The following is an 11,098-nucleotide window of genomic DNA, read 5'->3' on the forward strand; positions in this document are numbered from 1 at the left end:
AACTTTACTTCTGCTCAAAGAGATTTCCCACCTTTTTAGGTCTTTGAGGGCTTTGCTGACGGTCGAGACGGCATTTTTAGATGCATTTTATACCACCTATCTCTTGTGGCATGGGTGGTCAAAGTTGCAGTCCTCGCAGCTTGAGCTTTTTTTGTTTTATATTCTGTGGCTTTTTTGTTTCTCTGTAACATTCATACCACATCATAATTCATCTAGGGTCCGAGTGTGACCTACAGTCTAAGCATTTTTCAGTCACCTTGTTCAAGTTTAAGTTGCTTGGACATTGCTTTGCCACCGACGATGAGCGCTTGAGCGGTGGTAATTGCACCAGAAATTACAGTAGATGCCGGGTGGCCACCGCCCGCCTACGCGCCAACTTCCAGCAGTAGGCTAGGTCGAAGCTACCTGAGGTTTTCGGGGTTTTCGGGCCCACGCGACAAGATACCTTCCCGCGTTCTTGCCTGAACCATGTTCGAAATCGTGGCCCCTGGTTCGACAATTGCTCTTGTCCTCGTCCTTTCCTCTCTCCTTCTCACTGTTACACTCATGAATCCATATTCAAAGAAGTGGAACCCGCGTGGACTGGTATGTTGCCTTGGCTCTACTGGAGATAGGATAACACTCATATTTCCCCCTCGCAGCACTGCTATGTGACCGGTGGTTCAGCCGGTCTTGGACTAGCTCTCGCAGTTATTCTCGCGAAAAAGGGGGCACACGTTTCGATAGTAGCCAGGGATGAGGAAAAGTTACGTATTGCTTTGGAGGAGGTCGAAGTGAGTTTGTAAATTGAGGTCTTTTAACACAAAAAGTCGCGAATTTCACGCACCATCTGTTCTCCAGAAAGCTCGTCAGAATCCTGAGCAAATCTTAAAGTCATATTCATATTCCTTAACTGAAGCTCAGGCCGCCGAAGACGCGTTGAAGGCAGCTTGTGAACCTCATGGCGGCAAAGCTCCTGATGCTATTTTCCTATGTGCGGGAACGGCTCGGTTGGGTTACTTTGTTGAACAAACCCCGGAATCGCTACAGAATGGGATGAACATCTCTTATTGGATATCTGCATATACGGCTTTGGTGCGTTTCAGTCTGTATATGCTATCTCTCATTCATCATCAAAATGATCCTGAAATGCGACATAGGCTTATACAAAACGGATAGTTCAAGAAAAGAAACCTGGAAAAATAATATTTGTCTCATCTGTTATGGGGTACATGTCCTTTGTGGGATACACTACTTATTCCCCAGCGAAGCACGCCTTACGTGGTACGTTTACAACGGCATTCCGACGTCTGCAACACCATCTCACTCCCTTCCGCGATTCAGGTTTGGCTGAAACTCTAAGATCAGAGCTCCTTTTATACAAAAGCAGTGTTCATATCTGTTTTCCATGCACCATCTACAGCCCCGGTTATATTGAAGAAAACAAAACGAAGCCTCCCATCACTCTAAAGATAGAAGAAACAGATGATGGCCAGACCCCAGAACAAGTGGCTGAGGGGCTGTTCAGAGGCATCCAGAACGGAAATTTCCATATCACGACCGCGCTGGTGGGAAGCATCTTTCGCTGTTCCACTCGGGGTGCGACACCGCGAAATAATCCCCTTCTCGATGCGGTTTATGGATTGATAGGACATGTAAGCGTGTGTTACTCCTGGCCCGAAGGCATGCATTAACCCTCTGAATTAGATCGGGTTGCCTATATGGCGTAGGAGCGTTGACGCGACTGTTAAAGCCCACCGGGAAGACCACCAAAAATACCTTCGAGGAAGAGGTATTCTTACTTGAGCTCCCTCCTCTCATAAATGGATAATATTGATAAATGTAGATACCCTAGTAATAATATTCCCCGATTTATTACCTATTGCTCAATACGTTTCTTCTTTCTACGTGGGGGTCAATTATCGGTAGATTCGTCGAGTGGGTACCAACCAGAATGGCCGTCCTTGCCCTTCTCAAACCCTCGTCCCGAAAAATTTGAAGTGAAGGGTCCAGTATCTGACATAAAACCCCCAAATCCGCTGTACGAACCCCAGTCTTGTCATCGTCCCGCATACATAGAAAACCATCAAAACCGACGGTAGAGTCCGATCTAAAAACGATTGACGAACGTGATCACCTTTCCTGGTCGACTGTCGAGGGTGATTGATAGGAAGCTTGAAGCTTGAACGTTGGAACGTTGGAACCCTCAGCTCGGTCGAGATCCGCACAAGTCGACATCCCAGAAAACTGGAGAAAGCGACCGTCTGTGGTCGTTAACACTGTTTTCCGGGTCATAAGAGCAACGCGCTTGACCAGAAGTACGACATCGAACAGGAGCATATCTGTTCACCGTCAGCATCATCATTGAGCATGGAACAAAACAGAAAAGGTACGTACCCATAGCATCCCGAATGTTACCAAAGTGCACAAAAGCGATGTCTACGCCTTAACAACGTCCGCGATCACATTCCCCTGCAGGTTGCTTTCAAAATTCCGGATATATGATCCTCGTTCCTCCAGTGGACATGACAAAGAGTGATTGATTGGACACAGCTGAAACGCGATCCTGAGTAGATTTCAGAGTTTCATATGGCAGAGTCTTCTTGAGGGTAGGGTGGAAGACTGAGATCGGGGGCGTACTCAACTAAATCAATCAAGATGAGTATACTACAACGGAGCCCGGTCTGTTCAACACCTGCTGCGAACCGCTTTCAAATTTGACGTCAAATCGCGACGAGAGATTGATATTTTACGATGCTGTACGACCGAAAATATGTCCCCGACTTCACAGCCCTGACGTCCCCTTCAAAGCAGCTAGCCCGAGCCTGATAATAGTTTCCTTCTACCGTGAAATCATGATCTTGTCCTCAAGAATCATATCAATCCTAGACAATGGATCGTCGTATCATAGTCAAACGTATTTGCTACCTGAACGTCTTCTTCAAGTCGCATAGGTGTGACAACAGTAACAAGATCCACACAATCCTCCAAAAGCGACCTTCGTGCCGAGTTCCCAGCGGTAATGACAGGCGATAGTGTGTACGTGTCTTTTGGGAGATGGCTGACAATTTGAAGGCAAGTCGCTGGACAGTTGGTCGTACATATCAATTCTGCCATTTTTGAACTGCGGAGAACTCACGTTCCTAATCCAGAGAAACCAATCCGATACGATATCCTCGGACAATGTATTCCTTCGCAGATGCTAATAGTTCACCCTCGTTTTCGGCCATGGAACGCGTTCGACAACACTCAAGGAAACTCGCATTGAGAGGACAATTCCACCAGCCGAACTTCTCCAAAGTCGAGCATATTATTCCTTGCTTGCTTTGAGATTACAGAGGGGACCGACTATGATTCCCATAGCATGCAACGTTCAGAACGGGCACAATGTGATCCCCTTTCAGAACGCTGCCCTCTGTGATGGACCAAATGCATCTCCACCAAAGATTATGAGCGTCTCGAGATTATCTTTTTTGCAATCTGGGAGCATGGCGAATCGAATCGAGCGACGAGAGCGGATTGTGAGAGATGATACTAGGCGATGAAATTCAGGGTGAAAAGGAATGAGTCCCAGCGATGAAGTGCACGCAATGGCACAGCGTCATTTCGATTTCCTCCGCCATGATGAAGTCCTAGAGAAAGCTCCTGCATTGATGTGCATAGTAATACCACGGGAATGGAACTTTGATGACCATCATGAAGGTGTCGAAACAAGCCGGGTATAACTAGGAGGTGGACCCACCAAATTTCAACCCTCACTCAAGACTTTCACACAAAACTCACGGTACGTATTCCCGGTTTATTGGCACGTCGTAACGGCAGAGTCGGAGACAGTGGTGGTAGTTCCGCCCCCGACTACCCCACTATCGAGGATGACTCGAATTCTTTAGGTGGGGGCACACAAACAAATGGCACTAATGACTTGCAATCACCTGCATCTCCCATTGTTTGGGCTCTCAACGAGCGAAACACTCCACTGAGTGTCAGCACTGCAATAAGCAGCGGGCGTGGCAAAAACCCACCGCCCCACTCTCAAAATGGAGAGGAATCCCAACAGGGATCTTTTCACTCAGCCAACGAGGCCACTTCCGATATTCAGAGTGAAATGGAAATTCCAGATACTGCCGTCCAAACCCAGGACTCGGCTATAGACCTATCACAGTCTGTCGAAAATATCATCTATAATGCAGATCACCAAAAGGCAATGTACGAACTCATGAACGAGATTGATAGAATTATCGAAGGCGATGTATGCAACCAGAATTGGGTAGAAGAAAATACAACAAATGAACCCCAAATGGAAGAAAACGAAACACAAAATACAACAGCTAATTACACATCTCCCTACATCTCCCTACCAAGCACTGACAGAACGAGATACGATGATCTCTTCGGACTTAACATAGACCAATCAGACCAATACACAGAGAATGATATACCGGAAACCCACACTCGTAAGCGCAAACCACAAAAAACAAAAGCTGCAATCAAAATCGGCGCTCTGAATGTCGGTGGGCTGGGAAATTCCACAAACTTCAGCGATCCCCGAAAAAGTAAATGGATACACATGAACCAACTAATCAGAGAACAAAACCTAGGTATCCTAATTGTGGGGGAAGCTCACTTAAACAATGAGAGACATCAACGGCTAATTACCCTCTTCGGCAGAAGAATGCATCAGCAACTTGCACAAATTACTGGTGAACTTTTCGGCTTTTTTTGGACTTTCCGCGGCTTTTCAGCTGGTGAGAAAAGTTCACCAGTTGGAAAAGCTGAAAAGCCCACCAGTCGAGCATAAGCAAAAAAATTACAGTTGAATTGATACATGTATTATGTAGAAAATAACTACGATTACACTGATATAAACTCAAACAAATGATGATCCGCAAATTTGTTTACAAAAAAGGACTGGAATGCATCTAACGAGGAAGAGTAATGAATGTTTTCCGGTAGGGGTGAAGCTCCATAAGAAGGGAGTAAATGTACGCCGCGTGCTATAGCGTCGAGGTGGATGACCTCAATGGTACGCCGGCCACGTTCGTCCTTCTCGGGGACCACCCTCCACATGCCAGTTTCGTCATCTGGCTCATCTCCGTATGGTTCGAACCAGTTTACAAGGGCACATGGATAATGTTCCTCACGGAAGTAGAACGAGAAAAGTAGGAGCACTCGGGCAACCCACATTCCTTGTAGCCCAGGTTTATCGTCGTCCAGAACAACGAGAGCCGTATCACGGCGTGCTCCATCACATCGCCATTGTGGGGTCGACCGTATGCGCTCTGAATACATGCCACCTGCACCACAAAGATCGCTCGGGGCATAGAACCGAGCGACAGCAGAATGATAGACCGAAAATTTTCCAGAAAGAACTGGAAGCTGTTCAACAGGGATCCTGTGTAGGGGAACCTCGGATTGGGGGTTGAGTTGGTCGTAAAGGAATCGTTGTACAAGTTCGGGGAGAAGTGGCTGCTGGACATGTTGAGCGAGCTTTTGAAGACGACGAGGGTAGCTGCGTGCTGGTAAAGACATGTTAGAATACGGTAAAGATGGTCCAAATTTGTTCACGCACCTCGAGTTGCTGCCAGTTTGATTGATGACGTTGCTTTCGAACCAGAGACAGGACCAAGGTCAATGTTTTCGTCAGTCATTTCCTCAACCTCCTCCATAGCAACTGTCATTGCATCCAAAAAATCCTCCTCCTGCACCATCTGAGTGAAAAACAATGTGCTCCCTATCATCCACCCTCTCTTCTTCAGTTTTGCCCATAGCCCTTGGAGTTTCTCCCCACGACTTATAATCTGCAGCATCTGGCGCAGTGCGTTGAACCGGTTGGAACGGCGCCATGGCTCTTTCACAGCCTTGATGTGCTTCGACTCCGTGATGGACGAACAAAGCCCATTTGGCGAGCCAAACAAACGGATGCTACGAGGGTAATGTTGAAGCGAGTGTTGATGGGGGAGTGACGTGTCATCACGAACACCAGTTGTGACAAAGATTTGACGGTACATGTGGAAGCGGGATCGATGGAGTTCGAATGTTGCCAGGTCGTCAGTGGTGAGCGAGTTTTTTCGTGCAATATAACAACACTCCATGAAGGCAGACAGTGCCTTTACCATGTCAGACGGGACATAGCCTACGATAGCTGCAATATACACCTGTGAAATCATTAAAATACAAATGAGTGATAGAAACGAGTAGTACGCACCTTCATCAAAGCTTTTGAATCATCGCCTGTCCACTGATTGAAGTCACGTCCGTCAGGGAATCGTCTAAGACCTGGGAAAGCCGGCACAGCTGATATACTGATTGAACTATAAGGTCGGTAAATGATTTACGATGTTTTTTGAACTACGTACCGTCGATCTATGTCTTGTATGATGGCAAGTGCTTTGGGGGTTGGATATGTGGCCATGATGTATTCATTGATCCATGTCACGAGGTGGTCTTTGAATGTTCCTTTGATCAGTTGATGGAGAAGGTCGGGAGCCATGATTTCATGGATGTCTGCTCGGGGAAAATGATGAGTGAAGGGCTAACCGTCATGGGGTTGATTAACAAACATGGCTGATAATGAAAAAAACAAACTCACTACAACATCGACGCGAACACCATAGTCATCCCAAAGGATCCCTGGGTCAAATACAGTGACCATGAATTCTCTAATGCTCCGGCTTCGAAGATGGACATGGGTTGTATTGTCGAGGTTGTCGGGCTGGGCATCACATCTACCTCTGTTAGAACTTGAGAAATGAATTTTTTCGAAGATAAAACTTACTTTGGGCACCACCCTGAAACGATACCAGAAAGCCAAACTTGTTCGGGATAGTCAGCAATATATGGGCCAATTCCATATACTGCCTTGCGGTAGTGGCCATCAGCACAGAGAAGTACCTCTGGCCGCTCCATACCTGACCGTAAAGGCTCGTACATCAGGGTTAAGCATGCGTGGTAGAGCTGGCGAGAAAAGCGTTGATATTCAATTGTTTTCCTATGCTTCTTAGATGCTATTTGTATACGTGAGTATGAGATAGAACTTACTGAAAATTTGAGCTTACTTTTTGGAATAGGAATGAATCCACCTGGTAGAACACCTGGTCCATGGGCTCGTCGTGCAGCATTGGTGATGTTAGATGGAGACATGTACCAAGGATGATACTCTTGGTGGCCAGTAGCGACCGACACGGTTGTCTTGTCACTTCCCGCTACCAATGCGACGAACATGGATCCGTGAGTTGATGGATCCTTTGAAATCTTGTCCTGTTAACAATGATATTGAGTACCTGACTCGGAGATAGAGGTAGAGCTGTAATACATACTGATTGCATCCACGCCCAGTCGCCCGACATCACATTAGAATAAACCCGCTTTCCGTCCTTGTTGAATTGGCGATACGCTGAGAAATTCATCTTGCCTTCGAAATGTGAATTGGCAAGTTGCTCCTTGAGTAATTGGCGGGAATCTCGAAAATGGAGTTCGTAAGTTTCGGTCATCCACCATGGAGGACTAGGAGGACGTGGGCCAGTATACTTCAGATGGTAGGTTTTCCATGGTACAGCATTCTCACGTATCTTGTCGATACATGAGTACATATCCCTTGCTGTGGACCACGGAATATCCCCGCCATACTTCCATACCGCTGCTGCCCACATGTCCAGTGCTTTATTGATTTCGGTGGCAGAGCTTTGGGCCTGCACAAAGTGATAGTGAGCAAAATCAAAAGTAAGCCGGTCCTCGAATGGAGCCCAAGCCTCGGGATTGTCAGGATGTGGTAGGGGCGGTGGTTGTGGGGGTGCATTTCCTGGAAGAAAGTTTCCTTGTTGATCACAAGGCCTGCCTTTATATTAGCATCGTGCTCGTGTCAGTCATCTTGGATGGTAAAGAGCCAGAACTTACCAGAGAGTAAGGGATGGCGTTGGTAAGTAAAGTCTGGATCATCGTTGCTTGCTCTGGGTGGTGGTGTGATGGGTCGGTGCTTAGCAAGGGAATGCCTTGTCAATCCACTACGGCTTTTACAAACCATAGCGCACTGCTGGCATGTATAGCTTCGCTGATAGAAGTGATGCTGAAACATCGTACTTGGAGGAAAGACAGAACTGGGAAAACAAAGTTGGTTAAGTGACAACTGGGATAACGAGAGTGCCACGTACCAGAAAAATCCTCAGCAACGCGTGTCACAACCTAACATCCTCTGAGTCACCATCCTGTTCCGCACCCACATTCTTTTTTCCCCTTCCTGACCATAACCATTCCAACACCCATTCCTTTACATTCCAATTTTTCATCATGGCTCCGAAAAGAAAAAAACCCGCAACCAAGAAAGCCAAAAACGTCCAAGAAGTTGATTCTGGTAGTCAACCCCCAACAAAGAGAAAACGCAGCGGTAAAAAAATTGATCCTGACACCATGGACGTTGATGATCCTGGTACTGCTGACAGCCAGATGACTGTACCAACAAGGTCTATGCGCACACGAAAAGCGCTCCCAACTGCACCTCGGGACCCTCTTCCTGCTCGGGATGGTCGCAACTCCCATCCCGGGCTGATTGTTGCTCCACGCTCAAAGCGGACTTCTGGACAGGTCGCTGCCGAGAAGGTAGCTAAAGACAACGCCTGGTTAGCTGCAGAAGCTACCCATGCTGCAAATATGACTCAACTAAGCGAAATGTTTGCGGCTGAGGAGACTGGCCGGGAGATGGAAGAGAATTTGATTCCAACGCAAAAGCCTAGAGAGAATGAACCAAGTGGTCTGGATATAGAGGCAGAGAGCGAAGATGAGGAGCCTTCTAAAGTGAAAACGGTAAGTGCTTGAACCACGATATCTCGGTGAGTTGGCAAGTGACTTGTACTCACCAAGTTCTAAGGGCCGCAAGAAAAAACCTGTTAAGGGAGAAACTCGGGCTCTGGTGGAGGGGGTGGAGAAGGCACTTGAGATTGAAAGACTGGAGAGTAGGCTTGAAGCCCTCCGAAGAGGGGAAACAAAAGCTACAATAGACAATGTAGTTGAGGCGAAGAAGTGAGTTACATTCACGCTGTCAACACGTCACAGTAAACACTTCACGCACCAAACAACAGAAAACCTTCACGTGTTGTACCTCCCACCGGTCTCTTGCCTTCATTCAAACCCAGATTGTCGACAGCACCACCTAAAGAGTTAAAGAGGCAAACTAGTAAAACTAGTTCTAGGACCTCTGTACTAAGCAAGACCTCACAAGAAGATGGCGGGTTGCAAGAAATCGATATCCAGGATTTGCGGCCACATAGCAAGAGTCAAGTAGCCACTGGAAGTTTAGTGGAGAATGTGGAGGATGGCGGCGATCAGGTGCTCTTCAGTTCTTTTTCTTCAGAACATTGTTGACCCCGCCTAAGTTTCTTGCCTTGTGCGAGGAGCACGACCTCTCTGGTATAGATAGTCCGGACTCTTCCGATGATGAAAGCGACCACCTCCCAACTCAACTTCAGTTCTCGAACGTATCTGCTACAGTAGTCAAGACACCCGTTTCCTCAGCCACGGTTCACAAGGCACCAAAAGGCAAGACTGCGAGCTCAAGGACACCAACGTCAATACCCAGCACGCCCAACGTCTCAGACGAGCCACTGTCGCTTCCTACATGGGCAGTGAGGAAATGGCGTGTCGAATTCTTGCAAACATTATATTCCCGGATGGATGGCCGATGATAATCCTTTCGCAAACTTCAGAAAAGGGGATACGAAGTTGACAGAGATAATTCAAGAGGTGGTTGATGCCGTATACATCGATGAAGAATATACAGTCGATGGATCCAAAGACGACGCCATCTATCATATTGTGAGGTTTTTCATTCATTTTGAAGTACACAGAGAGTCTTACGAGTGTCCGTGCTACGGTTCAGGCCTATGACCGTGTCCGTGAAAAAATATCCGGTATAGGGCGATACACGCTCACCCTTGTCAAGCAACATTTCGAACAGCAATATTACAAAAACAAACCAACTCGAATCAGGAAGTATGCTAAGTGGGCTATGAAACCAAACGGCCCTGGAATTTGTGAAGAGCCCGCACCCCAGCCCCTTTCTTCATTGTCAAGCTCGGATCCACTGTATCAGGTACGTTCTCAGGTGTAACCTCTTATCTCTTCGTAACTGATGTTGTTCTTTTAGAAAGCACGCGGCATCTGTCTATCGCCATTCATGGTTGATACCATGAAGGAGTTCATACGGCATGGGGCAGGATCTGTCGAGTATCATGGAAACTTTATCGGTTTGGTTGCACTATCAGCAGCAGCAGTGAGTGGCCCATTTTTACATTTGGTTAGTACAAAACTCAACTTTACTTACAGGTAACCCGGGCATTCAGAATGTACTCAATCGACGGCATATTCACGAAGTCGGCAGGTTCTGACTTCGCCGAGGTTTATTGGAACGACGTCGTACTCTCGTTCATTGCCAGCGCAAAGACCTTTTCCAGAAACCAATGGCAGCGTATCAGAGACAAACTTGGTGTCGCCGAGGGGGAATCTGATCTCGGCCATCCCATCCAACCCAAAGTTGAGGTTTCGTTCTACGACACTGTTGCTGAGCTTTACACCCCGAGCAGTCCATGAAATCTGGTACTGTTTTACTGTTCACCTGCCCGTTCATCCGACTCCTCTCCTACAATACATGCAATCCGAATTTCTAGTATCTCATTTCCCCCACCTGCACTCGTTCAATCCACCTCGTTCCTCACGATCCTTTCCGTAGTCTATGCATCAGCATCCTAATTATCATTTGCTTCCCCATTCTTTTATTTATAATATCGCTGACTATATTCATATCTATTATCTACCATACAAAGAAATCTAATGTTTTACTGTAAAGATGGACTTGCGGACTTGTCAGGACTGTTTGACTGGCGGGCTGGTGCCGGGTGCGCTGGTGAGAGCTTGCTGAACCGAGAAAGTAGGGAACTTTTTGAAAACACGACATAGGTGGTGGCTGGTGACTTGTCGACTTGTACAAGCCCCAAAAAGCCGTAAAAAGTCCCCACAAGTAATTTGTCAAGTTGCTGATGTGGACATACACTTCTCCGAATACCCAGAAAATGAAAATGCAAAAGGAGTTGCAATTGTAATCAACAAAGACATTATCAAACCCGACAACACT

At 46.9% G+C, this 11,098-nt stretch overlaps 3 protein-coding genes across 3 annotated transcripts; 2 read left to right on the plus strand and 1 right to left on the minus strand.

Annotated features, from left to right (window-relative positions):
* The first annotated feature begins 363 nt into the window (after window positions 1-363).
* On the plus strand, window positions 364-1,886 carry E1B28_009162 (uncharacterized protein). The gene is made up of 6 exons (XM_043154030.1): window positions 364-585; window positions 642-773; window positions 841-1,074; window positions 1,140-1,263; window positions 1,324-1,634; window positions 1,687-1,886. Exons 1-6 carry the CDS (start codon window positions 469-471, stop codon window positions 1,783-1,785), a joined length of 1,017 nt encoding a protein of 338 aa, XP_043009318.1. The 5' UTR covers window positions 364-468; the 3' UTR covers window positions 1,786-1,886.
* Window positions 1,887-4,830: 2,944 nt separating this feature from the next.
* Window positions 4,831-7,999, minus strand: E1B28_009163 (uncharacterized protein; the record flags this gene model as incomplete). Its single annotated transcript, XM_043154031.1, has 9 exons — window positions 4,831-5,495; window positions 5,549-6,134; window positions 6,185-6,281; window positions 6,336-6,511; window positions 6,569-6,710; window positions 6,755-6,983; window positions 7,035-7,236; window positions 7,296-7,813; window positions 7,873-7,999. 9 exons carry the CDS (start codon window positions 7,997-7,999, stop codon window positions 4,831-4,833), a joined length of 2,742 nt encoding a protein of 913 aa, XP_043009319.1.
* A 263-nt stretch (window positions 8,000-8,262) lies between these two features.
* On the plus strand, window positions 8,263-10,818 carry E1B28_009164 (uncharacterized protein; the record flags this gene model as incomplete). The annotated part of the gene is made up of 8 exons (XM_043154032.1): window positions 8,263-8,775; window positions 8,840-8,991; window positions 9,051-9,297; window positions 9,345-9,606; window positions 9,680-9,783; window positions 9,848-10,060; window positions 10,115-10,240; window positions 10,294-10,818. The coding sequence occupies 8 exons, from the start codon at window positions 8,263-8,265 to the stop codon at window positions 10,555-10,557; spliced, it is 1,881 nt and encodes a 626-aa protein (XP_043009320.1). The 3' UTR covers window positions 10,558-10,818.
* Window positions 10,819-11,098: the final 280 nt, after the last annotated feature.

Source organism: Marasmius oreades, chromosome 5 (assembly GCF_018924745.1).
Source record: "Marasmius oreades isolate 03SP1 chromosome 5, whole genome shotgun sequence".
Taxonomy (NCBI): domain Eukaryota; kingdom Fungi; phylum Basidiomycota; class Agaricomycetes; order Agaricales; family Marasmiaceae; genus Marasmius; species Marasmius oreades.